Source organism: Nicotiana attenuata, chromosome 12, assembly GCF_001879085.1.
Source record: "Nicotiana attenuata strain UT chromosome 12, NIATTr2, whole genome shotgun sequence".
NCBI lineage: Eukaryota > Viridiplantae > Streptophyta > Magnoliopsida > Solanales > Solanaceae > Nicotiana > Nicotiana attenuata.
The window spans coordinates 49,358,599-49,385,247 of NC_032000.1; the positions used below are offsets into that span (position 1 = coordinate 49,358,599).

Genomic DNA, 26,649 nt, shown 5'->3' on the forward strand with positions numbered 1-26,649 from the left:
TGAACCACTTCTGGATCAATTCTGGTGTCGCGCTTGGTTTGAGTGGTAACTGGTGTATTTCTCTGAGTCCGGTCCTTTCAACACTAATGGCGCCCGAAATTTGATCCATTCGAGCATTTATTTCTCTTATAAACCGCATAAGTTTGGTTTAAAGGGATCATTCTCATTGTTGTTATCGGATCTGCTACCGTTCCCCGAGCCCTGTCTAAGCTGACTTCTGCCCTCGGGGTGTTGTTGTCGACCCTCTGCGTTGTTTGGTTTGCGGGAGCACCGGGAGGAACTGGACCTCGTCCATTCGCGTTGTTGAAAGCACCAGACAATGCCTGCCTCAACTCCGTCATGACCTAATCTTGTTGCGAAATATGGCCCATAATGGCTTTTTGCTGCTCCCTCAGGATCGTTACTGTTTCAGCGACGTGCTCCTCTTAAGCATCATCAGGAGTTGACTCTCGAACATGTCGCGGATATTGCCCGCCATGGACCGGTGTGGCCTCATCCCCCTCGTTGCGGGTATCACTTATCGAATATTCATTCTGAGGTTGATTTTCTTGTGCCTCAACGTTGTGCGCGATGTTGACATCGTCATCTTCCATTTTCTATGATTTTTGCTAAGAACAAAGAATCAAACAGGTTAGTAATAGATGCAATGATCAACTCAATTACACAACTGTCTAAGCCCCACTCTGGGTGCCAAATCGTTTACCTATAAAATGGTACATTTGAATTTATACGTGGTTTATAGACAAGTGAATCGATTTGATCCCAAAAATGATAAATAAATTAAACGAGAATGTAAGACTTAGCGTTGAAATCAAGATAAGACAGCAGAACCCATTTCCGGGAACAGAGCTTCCGGAGGCACTACTAACGATATTAATAAGCAAGAAATTAAAATATTATTGAGCTTTGAACAGTGTATAACATAAGTTTTTCAGAAAATTTCCCCCTTATAATGGTTGTTGAGGTTACTATTTATAGTTGCACCTAGAGAACAAGGTCGTAGGATCAAGTCCCTCTTAAATGACAATTATGGGGGTCATTGAATAATGCGTAACGGTAGGCAGTGAATGTCATATTCTCTGTGACGGACTACGCACTTAATGCTATAGAATATTCTCCATTAAATACTACCGGGTGGCCGACATTTATTTTGTCTTTATGAACAACATTCCCCAGGGAACAAACGAGATTGTTGTTTTCGGACTTGAATGCCATTTGCCTTGCTTCCCATCTGCCTTCGGTTCCACGTGTCGCTTTATTATGCGAGAATTTAATATGAACATATTTTACCCTATATATATGTGCGTGCGCGCGCGCTTTAAATAGATATTTTTATAGTCGGTTTGGGTGGAGTAATGTCTAAACGAAGTAATGTCAAGATCAAATAACTGATGAGAAAATATGATTTGGAATTAGTTTCAATCGCAAATTTTAAATTTCAAATATTGTCTAGACACGTGAAATGCTAGGCGCTTGGACATTGATTGAAGTTGAAAAAAGAAAAGATAATGTGAAACTGATGTTCAAAAGATAGTACTCCTTCAGTCCTTCCGTTCACTTTTACTTGGAATGTATACTAAAAATAGATTTTTATTTTTACTCGTCACTTTACGCATATCAAGAGAAGACAATTTTTTTCCTGTTATACCCATAGTATTTATTACTCATTTCAAATCATTTTCTCAAATCCAATAAAATATGCATCATTTAATATGGGTATCATGGTAAATTATGCACTTCATTTATTATTTCTTAAGAGGCGTGAAAAGTCAAAACTTGCCAAGTAAAAGTGAACGGAGGTAGTATTTAAAAGTTAACTTTAATTTTCTTCACGAAATGAGTTAATATAATTTGATATAAATATTGAGTGTGGTTAAATTCGTTAGGGATGTAATAGATATGCCCTAGATCCATTCTCATATTTGATGATTTGAACATATTTTGTGAACGTTATTTGATATAAAAATATATGGCATTTGATATTCTTTTATCATAGTTATTATTAATTGCTTGATTAATTTGATAAGGTCCTTGATTAAATTTTGAGACTTGTCATCGTGATGGAGATCATGATAATGAGAGTAAAGTTTCTTATAATTTAATCTGAATTTTGTTCTTGATCGTAGGATTATTAATTTGGACATTAGTAATCCGATTAGATCAATATTTATGTGATAGTCTTTATGAGATAAAGATTAGTTGATCTCATTAACTAAATCACATAGATAGAAGATGCATATAGAGATATGATCATTGAACCGACTCATTGGATAATTCCTAATGGTTAGAATTACCATAAACTGTCAATAGGATATTCTCTTGAAGAATGTGATGTAAGAGTTTCCTTTTGACCTGAGATCGTCATAGTAATTGACAAGTTATTTGTTGTGCTTTGATACTAGACACCTATGGCCCTAGGGCGATAGTTGAAAGGATATTGGGTACGATTGAATACTTGTAGAATTAGTGATTGATCAAGATGGAATCTGTCAACTCTTGGTAATGAGTTTAAGCTCCATGTTGTCATGAATTATAACGACCAAATTAAGACCTTGGCCAGGGCAATTGAATGAAAGAAGAAATGAGTTTCTTAGGTCATTCAATGGTCGATTATATTTGACATGAACACATAGTTGGTTGCCTATTTGGATTTGACAGTTGAACCATATCCTAGGGAGACCCAGAGCTATAAGTGTCATGACCCAAATTCCCGAACCAGGCCGCGATGGCGCCTCTCGTGAAGACAAGGCCAGCCAGAACAACGCAAACACCTCTTTTTAAACAATTAATTAACATTAACAAATCTGAACATGTTTAAGATAGCCACAACTGCGGAAACCACGATAATAACCAGGGAAAAACCATCCCGACACAGCCCAAACCGGGGTGTCACAAGTCATGAGCTACTACAGAGTTTTCTATAAGTCTACAAAGTATGAAATCCGATACAATAGTCTGAAGAAAACATAAATGATAGAGGATAGGGGAGACAAGGGGTTGCGAACGTCAACAGCTACCTCGTAACTCCAAATAACTGCCTGGTCTGGAAGGAATCAGCGCTCAGGCGCGGACTCTGCTATGCCTGAATCTGCACACATGGTGCAGGGAGTAATGTGAGTACTCCGACCTAGTGAGTAACAACAATAAATAATGGCTGAGAGCATGAAAACTCATAAAGGCACAAGGCAATTCTATATCAAGCAGTAAATCACTTAAAGCAGTAAAAACCGTAAAGGATCAAATGAAATCTCCTTTTAAAAACAGGTAAATCAGGTCAAACAACAAGTAAATAGTGAGTAGTAATCTGCCCCTCGGGCCCAGTATCAATCTCTCAGAACAGTATCAGCCCCTCGGGCTGTCACGACCCGGATTTTTCCCACCATCGCGCGTCGTGATGGCGCCTACTAACGGAGCTAGGCCAGCCATACATTAAACATTCGCTATTCAACCTCAACAATATAATATACTAACAACAGTTAAAGAAATGCGGAAGACTTTAAGTTTAACAAAAAAATATAAAAATGCGGAAGTTTGAAACACATCCCTACCCAAAATCCGGTGTCACTAGCTCATGGACTACTATAGAATACTACAACAAGTCTGAATGAAAGAAATACACATGTCTGTTTCGGTACAATGAAAACAAACTGAAATAAGGAAAGGGACTTCGGCCTGCGAACACCAGCTAGACTACCTCGAGAGTCCCTGGACTGAAGATAGCTCCCCGATAAGAATCCTACTGCTGCTGTCCAAAAGTTGCTCCTGGATCTGTGCACAAAGAAATGCACAGAGTGTAGCATCAGCACAACCGACCCCAAATTGAGGTTGAATCGCCCAAAATTTTCAAAAACCTAACTCTACCCAAAAGCCCTAATTTCTACCTTGATTTCATGTTTTTAGGCCTAGAATTTAGTGATTAGATGATAAAATAATGAGGAAACGATGTTAGGATTACTTACCCAACGAGTTGTGGAGGAAAGGGAACTTGAATTTCGTCTATGGAGGATTTGAGAGAGAGGTTCGTGTGAAGAAGATGGAAAAATCCCGTAATGGCTACTGTTTTAGGCTTTTAAAATAACTGGGCAAAATTGTTCATCGCGTTCGCGACACCCCGGTCGCGTTCGCGATGAAGGAAAATGGGCAGGCTACGCGTTCGCGTGAAGGGGAAGGCGAACGCGTAGAAGAAAATGCTGGGGGGTCCAGGTTTGTTCTTTGCGAACGCGTAAAAGGCCTCGCGAACGCGATGGAGGGAGCAGCAAGACTATGCGTTCGCGAACGTCTGACTGCGAACGCGAAGAGGAAGTCTCTGGGGTCCTGAACTTGACTTACACGATCGCGCTTATGGAGATGCGAACGCGTAGAAGGGGAACACCATGAGCAGTGCGAACGCGAGCCTAAGGCCGCGATCGCGAAGAAGAAAAGGCCTGAGCAAAAATTGCAGAAAATCTGCTAACTTTTCTAAGTGTAAAACACCCCGAACCACCTCCGAAACACTCCCGAGCCCTCGGGGCTCCCAACCAAACACACACACTAACTCAATATCATCCTACGAACTTGCTCGAGCGATCAAATCGCTAAAATAAACATCAAAATCAAAGAATCAACCCCCAAAACTCATAATTTTCATTTCAAAGTTCATAAACCTTCAACTTTAGCTATTTAGGTCCGAAACACGTCAAACGACATCCGATTTTGACCAAATTTCACAGGAAGCGCTTAACGCATATTTAAGACCTGTACCGGGCGTCGGAACCAAAATACGAGCCCAATACCTATATTTTCTAACTCATTTTCATTTCCATTTTTCCTTATTAATTTCAAAAAACAATTTATCAGAAAAATTCTTTTACCGGGGTTCTGGACCTCGGATTTCGACTCCGGCACATGCCCGAGTCCCATATTTTTCTACGGACCTCCCGGGACTGTCACATCACGGGTCCGGGTCCGGGTCCGTTTATGCAAAATGTTGACCAAAGTCAACTATATCAATATTAATATCATAATTCACCAAATTTTTCACAGAATTCATATATTTTAACATAAAAATTTTCCGGCTTCGCGCCCGGAGTGCGCACGCAAATCGAGGCAACCAAAAGTGAGGTTTCCAAGGCCTCGAAAGCGCGGAAAAAGGGAGAACCACGGTGATGACCCTTTGGGTCGTCACATTCTCCACCTCTAAAACAACCGTTCGTCCTCGAACGGACAAAGAAAGAAGTACCCGAGTCAGGAAATAGATGAGGGTAACGGCTCCGCATATCAGACTCGGACTCCCAAGCCGATGCCTTAGGAGGATGACCTCTCCACTGAACACGCACTGAAGGAAAACTCTTCGACCTCAACTGCCGAACCTGCCGGTCTAGAATAGCTACCGGCTCCTCCTCGTAGGACAGATCCTTGTCCAACTGGACAGTGCTGAAATCTAACACGTGGGCTGGATCGCCGTGATACCTCCGAAGCATGGACACATGGAACACTGGATGCACGGCTGACAAGCTGGGCGGCAAGGCAAGTCTGTAAGCCACCTCTCCCACACGATCGAGAATCTCAAATGGGCCAATGAACCTAGGGCTAAGCTTGCCCTTCTTCCCAAATCTCATCACGCCCTTCATAGGCGACACTCGGGGCAAGATCCGCTCACCAACCATGAAAGCTACATCTCGAACCTTACGATCCGCATAACTCTTTTGCCGCGACTGGGCCGAACGAAGCCTGTCCTGAATGATCTTGACCTTATCCAAGGCCTCCTGAACTAAATCTGTACCCAATAATCGAGCCTCTCCCGGCTCAAACCATCCGACTGGAGTCCGACATTGCCTACCATATAACGCCTCATATGGAGCCATCTGAATGCTGGACTAGTAGCTGTTGTTGTAGGCGAACTCTGCTAAAGGTAAGAACTGGTCCCACGAGCCTCCGAAATCAATGACACAGGCTCGGAGCATATCCTCTAATATCTGAATAGTCCTCTCGGACTGACCGTCCATCTGAGGATGGAACGCGGTGCTCAACTGAACCTGGGTGCCCAACTCCTGATGAACTGCCCTCCAGAAGCGCGAGGTAAACTGCGTACCCCGATCCGAAATAATAGATACCGGCACCCCATGAAGGCGAACAATCTCTCGGATGTAGATCTCAGCTAACCTCTCCGATGAATAGGTGGCTGCAACAGGAATAAAATGCGCTGACTTGGTCAACCTATCAACAATGACCCAAATAGCATCAAACTTCTTCCGAGTCATCGGAAGTCCAGTAAAGAAATCCATAGTAATCCTCTCCCACTTCCACTCGGGAAGCTCAATCCTCTGAAACAACCCACCAGGCCTCTGATGCTCATACTTAACCTGCTGACAGTTCAAACACCGAGCCACATATGCAACAATATCTTTCTTCATCCTACGCCACCAATAAAGCTGCCGCAAGTCCTGATACATCTTCGCGGCACCCGGGTGAATAGAATACCGAGAACTATGGGCCTCCGCTAAGATCAACTCTCGAATCCCATCGACATTTGGCACACAAACTCGTCCCTGCAACCTCAAAACACCATCATCATCTAAGGTCACCTTCGTGGCACCTCCACGCTGCACCGTGTCTCTCAGGACACACAAATGGGGATCATCAAACTGCCGATCACGGATACGCTCCAATAATGAAGAACGAGCGACCGTACAAGCTAGCACTTTGCTAGGCTCAGAAATGTCCAACCTCACAAATCGATTGGCTAGGGCCTGAATATCCAAAGCAAGCGGTCTCTGGCTGACCGGAACATAAGCAAGACTACCCATGCTGGCGGACTTCCTACTCAATGCATCGGCCACCACATTGGCTCTCCCCGGGTGGTACAAAATAGTAACATCATAATCCTTCAATAGCTCCAACCACCTCCTCTGCCTCAAGTTCAACTCCTTCTGCTTGAACAAGTATTGCAGACTCTTGTGATCCGTGTACACCTCACACGTCACACCATATAGGTAATGCCTCCAAATCTTCAAATCATGAACAATGGCGGCCAACTCGAGATCATGAACCGGGTTATTCTTCTCGTGGATCTTCAACTGCCTCGAAGCATAAGCAATGACTCTGCTATCCTGCATCAATACCGCACCAAGCCCAATACGGGAAACATCACAATAAACTGTATAAGGCCCTGAACCTGTGGGCAAAACCAATATCGGCGCCGTAGTCAGAGCTGTCTTGAGCTTCTGAAAGCTCGCCTTGCACTCATCCGACCATCTGAATTGGGCACCCTTTTGGGTCAATCTGGTCATCGGGGCTGCAATAGATGAAAACCCCTCCACGAACCGGCGGTAGTAACCTGCTAACCCCAAGAAACTCCGAATCTCTATAGCTGATGCTGGTCGAGGCCAATTATTGACTGCCTCAATCTTCTTCGGGTCTACCTAAATACCCTCTACTGATACAACATGACCCAGAAATGTAACCGAACTCAACCAGAACTCGCACTTCGAGAACTTCGCATTCAACTGACTATCCTTCAGAGTCTGAAGAACCACTCTGAGGTGTTGCTCGTGCTCCTCCTGGCTGCGGGAGTATACCAGAATATCATCAATAAAGACTATCACGAACATGTCCAAATACGGCCTGAACACTCGGTTCATCAACTCCATGAATGCTGCTAGGGCATTGGTCAACCCAAACGACATAACCAGGAACTCATAATGCCCGTACCGAGTGCGGAACGCTGTCTTAGGGACATCGGATGCCCTAATCCTCAGCTGGTGGTAGCCAGATCTCAAGTCTATCTTTGAAAACACTTTTGCGCCCTGAAGCTGGTCAAACAAATCATCAATCCTTGTCAGTGGATACTTGTTCTTTATCGTCACCTTGTTCAATTGCCGGTAATCAATGCACATCCTCATCGATCCATCCTTTTTCTTCACAAATAACACTGGCGCACCCCAAGGAGAAACAATAGGCCTGATAAAACCCTTCCCTAGCAAATCTTGCAACTGGTTCTTTAACTCCTTCAACTCTGGCGGGGCCATGCGATACGGCGGAATGGAAATGGGCTGCGTGCCTGGGGCCAGATCAATACAAAAATCAATATCCCTGTCGGGCGGCCTTCCCCGCAGGTCTGAAGGGAAAACCTCCGGGAACTCCCGAACAATAAGAACAGAATCAATAGAAGGAACCTCCGAGCTGGAATCGCGAACATACGCCAGATAAGCTAGACACCCCTTCTCGACCATGCGTCGAGCCTTCACATATGAGATAACACTGCGAGTGGCATGACCTGGGGTCCCTCTCCACTCCAATCGGGGTAAATCTGGCAAAGCCAAGGTCACAGTCTTGGCGTGACAATCCAAGATAGCATGATACGGGGACAACCAATCCATCCCTAATATGACGTCAAAATCAACCATGTCTAGAAGCAATAGATCAACACGGGTCTCAAGACCCTCAAATACTACTACACAGGAACGATGAACTCTGTCGACCACTATAGAATCACCCACTGGTGTGGATACATATATAGGAATACCCAAGGCATCACTGGGCATAGCCAAGTAGGGAGCAAAATAAGACGACACATATGAATACGTAGACCCAGGGTCAAATAGCACTGAAGCATCCCTATCACAGACCAGAATAGTACCTGTAATAACTGCATCGGAAGATTCAGCCTCTGGCCTGGCTGGCAAAGCATAACACCGGGGCTGGCCCCCACCTCCCTGAACTGCATCTCTAGGATGATCAACCACTGGCTGTCCTCTGCCTCTGCCGGTCCGAGCTCCACCTCTACGGTCCCTGTCTCCACCTCTAAGATCCCTGCCCCCGCCTCTAGCTGGCTGGGCAGGTTGTGGATCACCTGCTGCCTGATCGTGGGGCGAGGACCCTGCTGCTGAGAGCTGCCCGATGCTCGAGGGCAAAATCTGACAATGTGACCGGGGTCACCACAAGTATAACAAGACCTAGACTGCTGCGACTGCTGGCCCTGTCGACCAGAATGTCCTCCCCTGAAGCTCTAAAGTGGGGGTGCACTGATAGGCTGCTGATCTGAATAATACTGCTGAGAACCTCGGCTGCCTGGAGCACCATGAGAAACCTGAAGCGCAGACTGAAAGGGCCTCGGTGCCTGACCTCTACCATAGGAATCCCTACCTCCAGATGAGGTACCACTGAATCTACCAGTATGACGAGGCCTCTTGTCCGACATCTGACCACCTCCCCGAGTGAGGGCCATCTCAACTCTGCGGGCCGCATTGGCCGCCTCCTAGAAAGAGATATCACTACCAACTCCCATGGCCATCTGAAGACGGATCGGCTGAATCAATCCATCAATGAATCTCCGGACCCTCTCTCGCTCTGTAGGGAGTATCACAACTGCATGGCGTGCCGGGTCGATAAATCTAGTCTCATACTGTGTAACTGTCATGGAGCCCTGCTGGAGGCGCTCAAACTGCCTATGAAGTGCCTCCCGCTGAGTGACGGGGAGAAACTTCTCCAAGAATATCTCCGCGAACTGATCCCATGTCAAAGCTGGAGACCCTGCTGGTCTAGATAGGCAAAAGTCTCTCCACCAAGTCTTGGCGGACCCTGCAAGCCTGAAGGTGCAAAAATCGACCCCGTTGGTCTCCACTATACCCATAGTCCTGAGAATCTCATGACAACTGAATAGAAAATCCTGGGGATCCTCTGATGAAGCACCGCTGAAAGTGGTGGTGAAGAGCTTGGAGAACCGATCAAGTCTCCACAAAGCATCCGAAGACATGGCCGCTCCATCACCGGCCTGAGCTGTAATACCTGGCTGAGCTGCCGCATCTGGCTGAACCACTGGGGCATGAGTCTGTGGAGCTACCTGCTCCGGAGTGCGCGTAGCAGGAGTCTGAACCCCTCCTCCAGCCTGAGAAGTGGCTGGGGCTACTGGAAGCAAACCCGCTCTAGTGACGCTCTCCACAAAGCCTACCAATCGGACCAGAGCGTCCTGAAGAACTGGGGTGGCAATGAACCCCTCTGGGACCTGAGCTGGGCCCACCGGAGCTGCTGGGCTGGAGCCTCCTCATCATAGTCAACATGAGGCTCCACCTCTAGAACTGCTGCTCGGGGCTGAGCTCCGCCCCGTCCTCGGCCTCTGCCCCTCGCAGGAGCTGCTGCTGGGGGCTCGGGCTGCTGCGCGATAGAAGAGGAAGCACGTGTTCTCGCCATCTGCGAAAGAAAAGAGTAGAAAGACAATCAGTATTTGAGAAACATGATCGCACGACAGGAAAGAACAAAAGTGAAACTTTTCCTAACTCCGTAGCCTCTAGGGGATAAATACAGACGTCTCCGTACCGATCCCTCAGACTCTACCGAGGTTGTCCGTGAGTTGTGAGACCTATGTAACCTAGTGCTCTGATACCAACTTGTCACGACCCGGATTTTTCCCACCATCGGGCGTCGTGATGGCGCCTACTAACGGAGCTAGGCCAGCCATACATTAAACATTCGCTATTTAACCTAAACAATATAATATACTAACAACAGTTAAAGAAATGCGGAAGACTTTAAGTTTAACAAAAAAATATAAAAATGCGGAAGTTTGAAACACATCCCTACCCAAAATCTGGTGTCACTAGCTCACGGACTACTATAGAATACTACAACAAGTCTGAATGAAAGAAATACACGTGTCTGTTTCGGTACAATGAAAACAAACTGAAATAAGGAAAGGGACTTCGGCCTGCGAACGCCAGCTAGACTACCTCGAGAGTCCCTGGATTGAAGATAGCTCCCGGATAAGAATCCTACTGCTGCTGTCCAAAAGCTGCTCCTGGATCTGTGCACAAAGAAATGCACAGAGTGTAGCATCAGCACAACCGACCCCATGTGCTGGTAAGTGTCTGGCCTAACCCCGGCGAAGTAGTGACGAGGCTAGACAGGACTACCAAACCAACCTGTACAATTTTTATATACAAATATGCAATAAAAGGAAAGAAAATACCGAAACTAAACAGTTAAAAGGGAGGGAATCATGCTATGGGGAGAGTACAATTTGGATATAAAGTTCATCAGCGTAATTAAGAAACATGGCACAACAATAATTATCAAAGAATAAGAAATTCAATAGTTGCACGGCATCACCCTTCGTGCTTTTACTCTCAATCTCACCCAAAGCAATCAAATAAAATGCACGGCATCACCCTTCGTGCTTTCCCTCACATAGCTCTCATCTCATGGCACGGAATGACCCTTCGTGCAAATATAATCAAATCAGAGCACGGAATGTACCTTCGTGCATAAATAGTCAAAACATAGCACGGAATGACCCTTCGTGCAAATATAATCAAGAATAGCACGGAATGACCCTTCGTGCAATTTTACTCTTCCTCACCCAAATAACAGTCACAACCAAACGGCAAGAGGAATAAACAAGTAATATGAACTATCCCGGCAAGGGAATAACACAAATAACAACCAAGTCCCGGCAAGGGAACAATAACAATATCTTTCACAACCCGGCAAGGGCAATACTCACTGTAATCAAGCCATCCATGAATCTCCGGACCCTCTCTCGCTCTGTAGGGAGTATCACAACTGCATGGAGTGCCAGGTCGATAAATCTAGTCTCATACTGTGTAACTGTCATGGAGCCCTGCTGGAGGCGCTCAAACTGCCTACGAAGTGCCTCCCGCTGAGTGACGGGGAGAAACTTCTCCAAGAATATCTCCACGAACTGATCCCATGTCAAAGCTGGAGACCCTGCTAGTCTAGATAGGCAAAAATCTCTCCACCAAGTCTTGGCGGACCCTGCAAGCCTGAAGGTGCAAAAATTGACCCCGTTGGTCTCCACTATACCCATAGTCCTGAGAATCTCATGACAACTGAATAGAAAATCCTGGGGATCCTCTGATGAAACACCGCTGAAACTGCCTGGTCTGGAAGGAATCAGCGCTCAGGCGCGGACTCTGCTATGCCTGAATCTGCACACATGGTGCAGGGAGTAATGTGAGTACTCCGACCTAGTGAGTAACAACAATAAATAATGGCTGAGAGCATGAAAACTCATAAAGGCACAAGGCAATTCTATATCAAGCAGTAAATCACTTAAAGCAGTAAAAACCGTAAAGGATCAAATGAAATCTCCTTTTAAAAACAGGTAAATCAGGTCAAACAACAAGTAAATAGTGAGTAGTAATCTGCCCCTCGGGCCCAGTATCAATCGCTCAGAACAGTATCAGCCCCTCGGGCTCAGTATCAATCACTCAGCATAGTATCAGCCCCTCGGGCTCACTCTCAGTCACTCAGCATAGTATCATCCCCTCGGGCTCACTCTCAGTCACTCAGCATAGTATCAGCCCCTCGGGCTCACTCTCAGATAATATGGGTACCCGCGCTCACTGTGGGTGTGCAGACTCCGGAGGGGCCCCTTACGGCCCAAGCGCTATATCAAGCCGCCTCGTGGCATCATCACTCAGCATATCCTCACATCACTCAAGCCACCACGTGGCATATAAAGTATCTCAGGCCCTCGGCCTCATATCACTCGGCCTCACATCACTCAAGCTACCGCGTGGCATAAATAGTATCTCAGGCCCTCGGCCTCACTCAGTTCGAAAATCATCACAAGCCCCTCGGGCATTTGTAAAACAGTAGTTCTCAGCCCAAAATATCATTTAGAAATATCATTTAAGTTTCAAATCTATATAAAAGTGGCTGAGTTTGTAAAACAATAAGTATCAACAGGATTGAGTTTCAATATGAGTCAAAACAGTGAGGAAATAGTGATAAAAATCCCCGAAGGGTTCAAATAATTGGCACGAAGCCCAAATATGGCAATCAGCCCAAATCATGATGATAACAAATCAGTTTCAGTCAAATATGCAGCAAAATCATCAATCGGGACAGACCAAGTCACAATCCCCAGTAGTAAAAGACCCCGCGCTCATCATCCAGCGCGTATCTCACCTCAATATAGCACTACGATGTGCAATCCGGGGTTTCAAACCCTCAGGACATCATTTACAATCATTACTCACCTCGAACCGGCTACATTCTTTAGCTCGCGACGCCTTTGCCTCTCGAATCGGCCTCCACGCGCGTCGAATCTAACCAAAATCAGAACGAATACGTCACAATATGCTAAGGAAACAATACCTAATCGAAAACAATCGAAAAATATCAAAATCTCGAAATTAGCAAAAACCCGAGCCCCGGGCCCACTTCTCGAATCTCAGAAATTTTCACACCAACGGGTTCCTTATCTCGCCACGAGTCCATACATACCAAGAACTCTCAAATCCGAGCTCAAATGACCCATCAAATCCCAATTTAAAATTTAGAAATCCAAGCCCTAGTTCTTCCAATTTTAGCCAAGTTTCCATGACTTCCAAGGTTAATTTCACAATATAATCGTGTTTTTAGTTCATAGGACTCACCTCCAATCAATCCCAGTCGAAACCCTCTTCAATTCCTCCCAAAAAGCTCTCAAGGTGCTCAACAATGGAGGAAAATAACTTAGGCTCGCGGATGAAATATCATTAAAAACCCTTCTGCCAGCTGACATTTTACTCTATGCGAACGCGAGGGCCCACTCGCGTTCGCGATGAACAAACTTTTCCACTGACCAATTTACCCTTCGCAAACGCGGTATCCCACACATGAACGCGAAGCCCTGGGTCCCTAAACCTACGCGAACGCGTCCCTCAACCGCGAACGCGAAGAACAACTCACCACTGGACCTCAGCCCTTATACGCGAACGCGAAGACCTTCACGCGAACGCGATGCCTGATCTCCTAACCTTCCGCGATCGCGAGGCCTCAAACGCGAACGCGAAGGCCTAAATTCCTGGCCCTCAAATTCCTTCTACGCGTTCACGAATCACCCTATGCGAACGCGAAGGGTTAAACCTCTGCAACACTGAACTGAAAAACCTGCAAACTCCCAAATGCCAAAATTGGTCCGGTTGACCATCCGGAACTCACCCGAGGCCCCCGGGACCTCAACCAAAAGCGCCAACACATCCTAAAACATCACCCAAACTTGTTCCAATCCTCAAAACACCTCAAACAACACCAAAACCATCAATTCACATCGCATTCAAGCCTAAGTTCTTCTAAAACTTCCGAAACACGGATTTGATCAAAAACCCAACCAAAACACCTCTGAATGACCTGAAATTTTACACACACAACCAAAATCACCTAACGAAGCTAGAGAAACTCTTGGAATTCCATTCCGACCCTCGGATCAAAATCTCACTTATCAACCGGAATTCGCCAAAATACTAACTTCGCCAATTCAAGCCTAATTCTACACCGGACCTCCAAAATTACTTTCGATCACACTCCTAAGTCACAAATCATCCCCCGAAGCTAACCGAATCATCGTAATTCATATCCGAGCCCTCTAACAGAATAGTCAACACCCGGTTGACTTTTTTCAAACTAAACCTTCCTTAAAGAGACTAAGTGTCTTATTTCTTGCCAAAACTTCTCCAAACCAACTCGATCACACAAGACACAGATAACGAAGCATAAAGAAGCAGAAAATGGGGGAAACGGGGCGGTAACTCATGAGACGACGTGTCGGGTCGTCACAATAAGGACAGAAGGAATTACTACATTACTCTTCTACAGGTTCTTGAGAGTAAATTGTATACTTCATTCTATCCGGTCGTTAAAGAGTGTTGCTAGACGCCACCCTTGATTAATATATTGATGTGATCAATTTACTACCGTCTTAGTATTGAACCTATGTGGTCGCACACTAACGAGTGTTCTGATCTTTGCTAAAGGATTAATTATTTTAGTGTTTGATAATTAAATTAGAGATTTAATTAGTCAAATGAATTAAAATATTAGTCCAAATGAAATATTATTATATTCTTTGCTAGCAGAGAGGATATAATTAATATTATAAACAAATTGAAGTTTCTATTTGGAAAAGAAAATAAGTTATTTTTCTTGGTTGAAATATATATATATATATATATATATATATATATATATATATATATATATATTAGTTAATTTACCAATTTGGAATTGGAAAGGTAAAGTCCACAAAGGACGTATAAATTGAATCCAACATTAATTTGGATTCACGAGAATCCAACTTTGACAATGGTCCGGCAGTCACGTTTTTGTTAAGACGTGATTTTCAATTTTGCAAAAAAAATTGATTGAAGTTTATTTTTGGAATAAATTTTTACCCTGAGTAAATTATTACCTCACCTAAATAGAAAAAGGGTTTATAGGTGATGCTATATAAAGGGTGATGGAGAAAATTTGCCGGATTATTAATTCTTGAGAAGAAAAAAATACTTTGTGAAAGTGAGAGTGCAATACAAAGCTAAGAGAGAAAATACAATTACAAGAAAAGTGTTTCTTGTTCTTCTAATTTGAGTTGAGATTTTTGAGAAAAATTTCAGCACAAGTTTTACGTTCAATTTGTTCGCGGGTTTCGTTGATCAAAGAGTTGATAGCAAGGATCGGTCTCGGTGTGGATACGCATAGAGTCTTCGCACTATCGAAGAATTTTTAAAACGATACTCTCTTCACCAGGTACGTCTTAGATTTGATCTTTGACATGTAAATAAATTTTAAACATGAAAAGATCTATCTAGGATTGTTATTGTCTTCCGCTGCATGTTACGAACACCTATACGCAATCCTTCAAAAATCTGTTGTCATTAACGTGTCAGCAAGACGCTAGAGTAAATAATCGCCATGCTTCAATTAATTAGCTTCTTAGAACATCCATGTTCCTTGGTACGTACCGACGCCAATCGCCATGCTTCATTTGTCCCATCCCTAATTAAGAGCAGGCCTAATTAACATTTTTCTTCGCATATGTTTGTATGAGTAAATATGAGAATTAGAGAACCTTTGATATTAGATAAGTATTTCCTAATTTTCTTTAAAGATAAAATAGTATTTGAATAAAATGGACTTCAATATAACGAAAAGGAATACACAGAGTGGATGACAACTCCAACTAACTTGAAATTGAAAGGTAGTAAATTGATTTCAATGTTTTGGGAGGTAGTAATTGACAAAAAAGGGCCATAATAACCTGAAAGTTTACTCAAGTATAAACAGGAAGAAATGACGTTGCTTAATCGTTCATTTACAAATTCTTTTGATTATGCTAAGAGCTTCTTTCTGTTTGCGTCCAGGCTAGCTTGCGCGCATCATTTTCACGGAGTATCTTGCTATCTCCTACCAGTACAGATATCAGATAACTTTGTCCACCAAATTTTGTTATCTCCCACCAATACAAATATCGGATAACTCTGTCCACCAAAACTTTTACAGATAGGAAGAAATCACCTAGTAATATTTTTGCCTCTGCTAGAATTCATACATAATACGTCATGATTCTCAACCTACTTCGTTAACCACGTACGCTTTCTCTTAATTAAAGTTGGAGTAATAGAACAAGTTTTCATAAAATATGAATGACAAAAGGAAATATTCCTAATAAGGATTATATCTCTTTTAATCTCTTAGGTTTATTATGTACTGTTTGGAGGCATGCATGCAAAAGAAAGGTTATAACTGTTAGGAGTCTTTTAGTGTTTAGCTTCCTAAAGTTATTAGAGTTCTTTGTTTATCGAGTTCTTCACTTAGCTTTAGACGTCGGTTATGTAAGGCTATATATAGCCATATTCGTTTCAATAATATCATCGAGTTCCTCCTCCATATTTCTTCTCTCTGCATAAGTTTTCTTTGGTTTTCAACATTTGGTATCAGAGCCTTGTCACGGCGTTAGAAGTCGCAGTCTTCTAAGTGTTTGGCAATCCAAATATGACAACAGAGAGTTCCTTTGTCCAACCGGCAGTACCGAAGTTTGATAGGTACTATGATCATTGGGCTATGCTTATGGAAAATTTCCTACGATCAAAGGAATACTGGGGCCTCGTGGAGGATGGAATTCCTGCAGCAGCAGAAGATATGACTGATGCACAGAAGAAGAACATTGATGATCAAAGATTGAAAGACTTGAAAGCAAATAACTTTCTGTTTCAAGCATTAGATCGTTCAGTCTTAGAAACAATTCTGAAAAAGGAGACTGCAAAGGATATATGGGATTCTATGAAGCTGAAATATCAGGGTAATACACGAGTTAAGAGAGCACAATTGCAAGCTCTTCGCAAAGAGTTTGAAATTCTGCACATGAAAGCAGGGAAACCGTGAATGGGTTTTTTGCTCGAACTCTCACCATTACTAACAAGTTAAAAGCAAATGGTGAAGACAAGGGAGATGTAGGGGTCGTGGAAAAGATCTTGAGATCCATCACTCCCAAGTTCAATTTTGTTGTATGTTCCATGGAGGAATCCAAGGATACAAGCACGATAACTATTGATGAGTTGCAAAGCAGTCTGCTTGTGCATGAACAACGAATGAGCTCTCCAGTTGCAGATGAACAAGCCTTAAAGATTACTCATGGAGAACAGTCTGGTGGAAGGGATCGAGGCTTTGGAAGGGGAGGTCGTGGAAGGGGAAGAGGCAGATTTGACAAAGCTACAGTGGAGTGTTACAACTGTCACAAGCTTGGACATTTTCAATAGGAGTGTCCACAAAAAGAAAAAGCGGCCAATTATGCAGAAACTCATGGAGAGATGTTGTTGATGGCGCATGTTGATTCAGGTGATGCTAACAATGAAGACACATGGTTTCTTGACTCAGGATGCAGTAATCATATGTGCGGAAAGAAGGAATATTTTTTCGATTTTGATGGAAGTTTTAGAGATTCAGTGAAGTTGGGTAACAATTCAAGCTTGAGTGTAATAGGAAAGGGAAATATAAGGCTTCATGTGAAGGAAACAACACAGGTTATCACAAGTGTGTTTTATGTACCAGAACTGAAAATAAATCTATTGAGTATTGGACAGTTACAAGAAAAGGGGCTTGATGTTTTGTTTCAACGCGGTCAATGTAAGGTGTATCATCCTGACAGAGGCTTAATCATGGAGACACAAATGACTTCAAACAGGATGTTTGTCGTGCATGCTGTATCTCGACCTATAGCATCTGCTTGTTTCAATACTATTACAGAAGATGCAATGCAACTTTGGCATTGTCGGTATGGACACTTAAGCTTTAAAGGCTTACAGATTCTTCAGCAAAAAGGCATGGTGCATGGTTTGCCGCAACTCAAGTCTCCTCTGAAACTATGCAAAGAGTGTTTGGTGGGAAAGCAACAACGTGATCCATTTTCAAAGAAGAGCAATTGGAGAGCTTCACAAGTTCTACAACTAATATACGCTGATATCTGTGGTCCGATCAAGCCTATATCTAATAGCAAAAAGAGGTATCTGCTCACATTCATTGATGATTTTAGCAGAAAATTATGGGTTTATTTTTTGACTGAGAAGTCTGAAGCGTTTGCTATTTTTAAAAGATTTAAGACTCACGTTGAAAAAGAGACGAATTCTTTTATTAGAGGCTTTCGTACAGATCGGGGAGGAATTCTCTAGCTTTTGGGAAGAGAATGGAATAAAGAGACAATTGACAACTCCATACACACCGCAACAAAATGGGGTCGCGGAGCGAAAGAATAGAACTATTATGATATGGTTCGTAGCATGCTATCAGAGAAGAAACTTCCAAGACTTTTTGGCCTGAAGCAGTCAATTGGACAGTCCATGTCTTGAATCGGAGTCCGACATTGGCAGTAAAAAATAAGACACCAGAGGAAGCATAGAGTTGATACAAGCCCTCAGTTGAGTACTTTAGAGTTTTTGGCTGCCTTTCTCATGTTTATGTGCCTGATAATACTAGATCAAAGCTAGATGATAAGAGTTTGTGTTGTATTTTGTTGGGAGTCAGTGAGCAATCAAAAGCTTATAGACTTTATGATCCAATTTCACAAAGGATCATTATAAGCAAGGATGTCATGTTTGAAGAAGACAGGAGCTGGGATTGGGATAACAAGCATGAAAAAACAATTATGTGTGACATGGAATGGGATGAACGTGACGAGGAAGAAGCTCAACGTGAAGAGGAAGCAGCTCAACCAGTTCCTGTTACCGAGATAAGGGAAGATAATGAACCTGGTTCGGAAGAAACAGAGGAAATACTACCTTTGACGCCATCTCAGAAGAAGAAAGTGTGGTTATGTTTGCAGCCACTAATACTGATCCTATTTACTTTGAAGATGCCGTGAAGAGTGAAAAGTGGCGGCATGCCACGGACGTCGAGATGGAAGCAATAGAAAAAAATGGTACATGGGAATTAATAGATTTGCCTGAAGGAGGGAAAAAAATTGGAGTTAAGTGGATTTATAAAACTAAATTTGATGAAAATGGAGAAGTAAATAAATACAAGGCTAGGCTTGTCGTGAAGGGGTATGCCCAACAACATGGGGTAGACTATACAGAAGTATTTGCACCTGTGGCGCGTATGGAGACAATTCGATTGGTAATTGCGCTTGCAGCTCGAAGAGGATGGCCTCTGTACCAGCTAGATGTAAAGTCCGCATTTTTACATGGAGAATTGCATGAAAATATTTTTGTGGAACAACCTTGTGGTTATGTGCAGAGGGGAAATGAACAGAAAGTATATAAGTTAAAAAAGGCACTTTATGGGCTTAAGCAAGCGCCCCGAGCTTCGTACAACCGCATAGAAGCCTATTTCATGAGGGAAGGTTTTGAAAAGTGTGACTACGAGCATACATTGTTCATCAAGACAAGTAAAGATAGAAAAATACTAATTGTAAGTTTATATGTTGATGATCTTATATTTACTGGCAATGATGAGTTAATGTTTGCAGAATTTAAAGGTTCCATGAAGCATGAGTTTGACATGACAGACGTTGGAAGAATGAGATATTTCCTTGGTTTGGAAGTTTATCGAAGATCAGATGGAGTTTTTATCACTCAAAAGAAATATGCATTAGAGGTACTGCAAAAGTTTGGGAGGGATAAAAGCAATTTTGTCCATAATCCAATTGTTCCTGGCTTTAAGCTTATGAAAGATGCGGACGGGATCAAGGTGGATAAGACTTATTATAAGCAAATTATAGGTAGTCTCATGTATCTCACGGCAACTCGACCGGATATGATGTTTGTGGTGAGCCTTATTAGCAGATATATGGAGAATCCCACTGAACTTCATTTGCAGGCGGCAAAAAGGGTGTTAAGGTATTTAAAGGGGACAGTTGAGTTTGGCATATTTTATAGGAAGGGAGGAGATGATGAACTTGTTGGTTACACTGATAGCGATTATGCTGGCAATTTGGAAGATAGAAAAAGCACATCAGGCTATGTGTTTTTATTGAGCTCAGGGACAGTATCTTGGTGTTCAAAGAAACATCCAGTAGTGAGTTTATCTACTACAGAAGCAGAATTTAAGCTGCTGCTTCATGTGCATGCCAAGCTGTTTGGTTGAAGAGGGTATTAGAAAAGTTGGATCCTAATCAAGGCAAGACATCTATTATTCACTGTGATAATAGTTCTGCAATTAAACTTTCAAAAAATCCAGTTATGCATGGTCGCAGCAATCACATAGATGTGCGTTTTCACTTTCTACGAGAACTCACAAAAGATGGCACTGTGGAATTGGTTTACTGCGGTACAAAGGAACAATTAGCTGATGTGATGACTAAACCCCTGAGGCTGGATGTCTTCTTGAAGTTGCGAGAATTGTTGGGAGTTTGTTTTAAGTCTAAGATAAACTGAGTGCTCATAGTATTCAGTTTAAGGGAGGAATTGTTAGGAGTCTTTTAGTGTTTAGCTTCCTAATGTTATTAGAGTTCTTTGTTTATCGAGTTCTTCACGTCATCAGAATTTGTTAGACTCTAGGAAACACAGTTTTAGCTTTAGACGTCGGTTATGTAAGGCTATATATAGCCATATTCGTTTCAATAAAATCATCGAGTTCCTCCTTCATATTTCTTCTCTCTGCATAAGTTCCTCCTTAACCATCTTTATTTTAGTTTGCTTGGTTAATTTATTTCAAATCCCACTTTCCTTCCCCATGAGGCTTAATCAAAGTCAAACATAAATTTAAAAATTACTAATAACATTTTACTTAACAATCATAGGTCGGCTGAAGCCTTAATTAACTTGGGAGGTTGGAACAGAAAGCAAGAAAAACGGCAAATGCTGCTTCCTAATTACCTACGGCAGCGCGTTTAAGTTTTCTTTGTAAAACAAACGTTTCCTAATCACAGTTGCGATTTGGGTTCGAACTCGTGTCCTAATTATTGCTGAACTAAAATGTTAATGATTTAGTAGGATATATCACTACTAGAATTCCTGCATAAAGCGACCAAAATTTAGCGACCAAAGTTGGTTTGACAAGAAAAGCGATCAAAGTTGGTCGCTAAACTGGTGAAAATAATAAAATAATAATTTTGAATAAATTAGCGACCAACGTTGGTCGCAACTTGGTCGAAAATTTTGTCAAAATGTTGACCGGACTGGTCAGACTTGCTTGGTCAAAGAATTACTCAGATTAGCGACCAATGTTGGTCGCTTCATGGGACCCACTTATTAAATTTTAATAATTATAACATTATTTTTAAAAAATAACAAAATATAAATAAATAAAATTTAAAATTAGCGACAAAGGTTGGTCGCTATATAAAGAGAAAACAGGTTGAGACCAACTTTGGTCGCTAATTTGGGACCCAGTTATAAAATTTTAATAATTATAATTTTGTTTAAAAAAATTATAAAATATAAATAAATATAATTCAACTTTAGCGACCATTGTTGTTCGCTCAGTAGAGTATAGACCAACTTTGGTCGCTAATCTGGGACCCGGTTAATATTTTAAATATAATAAAAAAGATAAATAAATCTGATTTAAGTTTAGCGTCCAACTTAGGTCGCTAATTTAAAATTATTTATGTTTAGCGTCCAACTTAGGTCGCTAATTTAAAATTATTTATGTTTAGCGACCAAAGTTGGTCGCTATTTAGGTCAACAAATGTCAAAATTAAAAATCACTTTTGTATTTAGTAAATAAAGAATATAAATGTTAGCCGTTAACACTTTTGNAGCCTAGGGACAATAAAACGAAGAATGGTACGTAATTGCTTAATTTATTTTAATTTTCTTAGTATATGTATTCTGTTTATTAACTAAAATTTATGAGTTTTCAGGAAAAAAAGTTGGGGCGTCCGATGAACCAAGATGAGCTCTTCAAGGAGACTCATATTGTGAAGAAGAAGAAAGAGACGGACCAAGAAAGGTGGGTCGAGGGCCGAGCCTCGACTGTACATGTAAGTTTTCACTTTTCATTAAGAATTTTGATTTACTTTTATATAAATTTGGAAATAGTAATTCACATATTATTTTTCTTATAGGGTCGCTTCACAGCTGAAGTGGAGCAATTCATACGCAGTCAGCCACCTAATGAGTCTGGCGCGCCAATCCAACTATCGGACGAGGATGCTGAGAGAATGTGGACGCAGGCTGCTGGCGGTCCAAAAGGGGGGAAGGTATACGGGCTTCCTATTAAGAAATTCCATCGCTATAAGTGTGGAATGCAAGGAATATGGACTTCCTCCCAAGCCGAACAACTTGATGGGGAGAGCCTCTCCTCTATGCGAGAGACTGTGGCAAAGCTCACATCCGAGCTAGAAGCCGCCAAGGAGAGAGAAAGGCTTAGAGATATGCAGTACTCTGGCATGCAAGCTCAGTGCAAGGGCATGCAAGAGCAGATCAAAACTCTCCTAGCTTCTGGCAATTTTCCAATTCCCCGGTCTCGTGAGTCATCGCCAGAGGCTCGCCTTCCCCGTGCTCATTCCCCCCGTCCTCCCCGTGGTCATTCTTCCCATCATCGACAAATAGCCCATTCTAGATACCGTCATGGTGAAGAAAGTTCATCAGACGGTGATGATAATGATGTAGAGAACAATCTTTGAACTTATAAGTTTATGCAAGACAAATACAATTGATTTTCGAATGGTTCTGTAATAACATTTAACTTATTAGTTTGCTAATTAGCTTAAAGTATAAAGTTCTATTGAACTTTATACTTTGTTCGTTATAATTGTTGTTGTTGTTGTTGTTGCTTGTTGTTGGCATATTTGCCTATTTAGGAATTTTGGTAAGCTGGCAGGTGGTGTAGCTGCCAAAAGAGGCAGTTCCTGCCAGCAATATACCAAGAAAAGCGACCAACTTTGGTCGCTATTTGGTCGCATTTCTATTAAAAAAATAATTTTCTGTGAAATAGCGACCAAGGTTGGTCGCTATTTAACCCAGATTTCCCAAGTAGCGACCAAGATTGGTCGCTATTTACCAGAAAAATAATAATTTCTGGACATATGGCGACCAGGGTTGGTCGCTTATTAATAAATAAAAAAATCAATTCATGTATTTAGCGACCAAACTTGGTCGCTTATTTAAAAAATAATTAAAAAAATTATAGTATAGCGACCAACATTGGTCGCCATTTTCCAGATTTTAAAATATAATATTTCATATACAGACCAAAGTTGGTCGCTACTTCATAATTAATAAATAAATAAAAAAACGAAATTTACACAAGTGAGACCAACTTTGGTCGCAAATTTATAATATTAAAATAATATAGCGACCAAAGTTGGTCGCCAGTGTCTTTACCGGAATATTTGGTCCTTTGACTTGAGAGACCAAAGTTGGTCGCTAATTAGCGACCAACTTTGGTCCCTAAGGTAAAGGGACCAGCTTAATATCGACCAGGCACGTTTGGTCGCTTTTTGGCCAATAAGCGACCAACACTGGTCGCTTTTTGTGGTCGTTTTTTTCCGGATTTCTAGTAGTGTATAGACGGAGGTGGGCCTAGGATGCAGCTGCCGCGGGACACCATGATATTCAATATAAATTTATTAATGCTCGTAAAGATTGGTAGGAGAGTTTATGTCAATATGTGACTATTTTCTGAAGACCTTTACAAGTATACATGGAGTTTTTGCCGAAGCTTTCGGGTGCCCGTAACCAATGGCGAAGGCATAAGTTACGCTAAGGGGGTTCAAAAAAGAAACAAATTAAAAAAGACTATGGCCGATTGGAACTGAATCAACAACCCTAACAAAAGTTTTGAATCCCCCTTGACCACTAAGTTATTCTTTTGGACAATATCAAGGGGATTCAAAATATAATATATATAGAGATACAAACTGAATTTTACCTTATAATTTTTCGGCGAAAGGAGGTTCAAGCGAACCCTTTTCTGCCTCCTAAATCCGCCCTTGCCGGTAACCCCTCTCCCTATAATGTTTGTCCGTGTCTACTGATATAGTAGCCGACGAACGAATACAAAGGTCACTAGGGAAAACATATAGGAGTAAGTGAAATGCAAAATTATAGAAAGTCAAACAATAGAATATACAACCTGCATATAAGGCGTTATTTTCGTTATAAATTAGTTTGTTTTGATATTTGATCTCAACTTTACGTCAACGTCACTTTCTACAATGGAAAAGTAAAGGTTTTCACATGGAAGGGTCCATTAATGGAGCGTGAGAGCCATGTGCTAACAGGCAGTAACCTAAACTTGAAAATGCAGAGATAACAAAAACATTTAAAATGAGAGAGAAATTAAATTAAAATTACGTATAGATAGAGCTATTCTCACGGATCTTGCCTGCCTTTTATGGTCCATACTATCTTTTCTTTAAAATATTGTAGCTATAGGTGACACGTACATTCTATATAAACCACTCAATTTTCGTGTTCTTAGCCAATAGTAAGTTATAGATCCTGGTAGGTAGTACTAAGAATATTTCTAGTAGAATATTTTTTTTACGAGATCAATCATGGCGACTTATCATCAGAACAGAAAAGTATCTTCGTTGGTTCGAACAATCACATCTCCTTTCCGAAAAGCTCGACGAACCTTGTTCAATCAACAATCACCTAGGGATAAGAAGTCTCAACAAGAAGGTATGTGATGTATATTCCATAGATTATATTGCATGTAGGGGCGCATTTAGGGGGCGGAAAGGGGTTCAAAAAATTACACGGTATATATAAGGCAAAATCTGGTTTTTACTTTTATATATTAAATTTTGAACCCCCTTAACACAACCTAAAAGTGTAGTTCAGTGGTCGAGGGGGTTCAAAACCTTTAGAAGGTCATAGGTTCAATTCCCACTAGCTACAATATTTTTTTTGAACCCCCTTCCTAGGTACAAAATGAGTCTATATACTGTATAAGCATAATTTTCTGGCATATATTGTATAAGCGTAAATTGTTGCTATGTGACTATGAGGTCACAGGTTCGAGCCGTGGAAACAGGCTCTTGCAAAAATGTATGGTACGGCTGCGTACAATAGACCTTTGTGATCCGACCATTCCTCGAACCCCGCGCATAGCGGGAGCTTAGTGCACCACGCTGCCCCTTTATGTACTTATGAACCGTCTTGAAAGCAATTAATGAGTTCAGTTGAACTTGTTGACTCGTTCTAGATCTGCATCTGCATGTGTCAGATGTCTGTCGGTTTTTTGTCGTTGTTTTTCGACTGATCATAAACTCTTATGTGGTTGCAGGGCCGGAAAACCATATAGTAAATTTGCAAGTTGAAGTAATGGCTTGTCCATATGAAGATGTTCAAGTGATGTGGTCAATTTTAGACAAGTCGAAGCCCAGAAATTGAACCTTTGTTTTTTGCATTAGTTTGTTTGGAGAATATTATATCAAGAATCAAGCCAATCTGTATATACTTGATTGTTGTCTTGTTGATGTGGTGGCTATAATCTGACGCCCAAAAGCAAGATTTGGAAATTGTTATATTGCCTCTAGTTTGGTATTTTCCCCCACACAAAGAAGAAAAGAAAAAAGAGATAGACAGTTTGTTAGGTAGAGAAACAGTTGACAAATTGGTTGTATTCAAGCTCAGACTTGTTTTGATACCAATTTGTTTTTTCTTTCTTTCAGCTAATCCTCATGATTAATGGAAAATCATGGAGAGATTTTACTGTATTGGATTTGCATTATTATCTAAAACCGTTTCAATTTTACATTCAAGTGTTGTTTGATTCACACACTAATTATGCAAGAGTTACGTATACGATAAATATTGATATATTATATGATTAATAATGAAGAAATTATTATGTGATGATTAATAATGAAGAATCGCGAACAAGGAGGATGGGCTGCAGTTAGGGGTGTTCGTCTGTCGGTACGGTACGGTACGGTACGGTATTTAGACATTTCGGTTCGGTATTTTCGGTATTCGGTTTCTTAAAATCTTATACCAATATCGTACCTAATTAAATTCGGTATGGTTTGGTTTTTCTCCTTTCGGTTTCGGTTTATTCGGTTCGGTAACTTCGGTTTATTCGGTTTGAATACTAACTTTGTGCATAGAGCCATAGACTCTAATATTCTTAATTAAAGTACTCAAAAATAAAAGACTAAAAATGATTGTTGACACATTTTTTTTTCAAAACTAGAAAATATCGACCCAAATAGAGAAAATGGTATGTAAAAGAATATTTGATCATTAGAAATGAACTTAGAGAATAAATGAAAGTAAAATTTTAGATTTTTATATTTATCTTATAATTGATAATATATGTTTTGTATAATATAATATATATTTCAGTACGGTATCGATATTTCGGTATTTTATTAAAATACCAAATACCATACCTAATACCAATATTTTAAAAAACTTAAACCAAATACCATATAAATACCAAAATACCATATACCAAATACCATACCTAATACCAATATTTTAAAAAACTTAAACTAAATACCAT

The 26,649-nt window shown here is 41.4% G+C and overlaps 2 protein-coding genes and 1 pseudogene across 2 annotated transcripts; 2 read left to right on the forward strand and 1 right to left on the reverse strand.

The window, feature by feature from the left end:
* LOC109236112 lies at window positions 426–11,587 on the reverse strand (annotated as a pseudogene).
* LOC109236113 lies at window positions 16,750–17,513 on the forward strand. The gene is made up of 2 exons (XM_019402330.1): window positions 16,750–17,084; window positions 17,129–17,513. Exons 1-2 carry the CDS (start codon window positions 16,750–16,752, stop codon window positions 17,511–17,513), a joined length of 720 nt encoding a protein of 239 aa, XP_019257875.1.
* On the forward strand, window positions 24,533–25,906 carry LOC109235698. Its single transcript, XM_019401904.1, has 2 exons — window positions 24,533–24,821; window positions 25,429–25,906. The coding sequence occupies exons 1-2, from the start codon at window positions 24,695–24,697 to the stop codon at window positions 25,533–25,535; spliced, it is 234 nt and encodes a 77-aa protein (XP_019257449.1). The 5' UTR covers window positions 24,533–24,694; the 3' UTR covers window positions 25,536–25,906.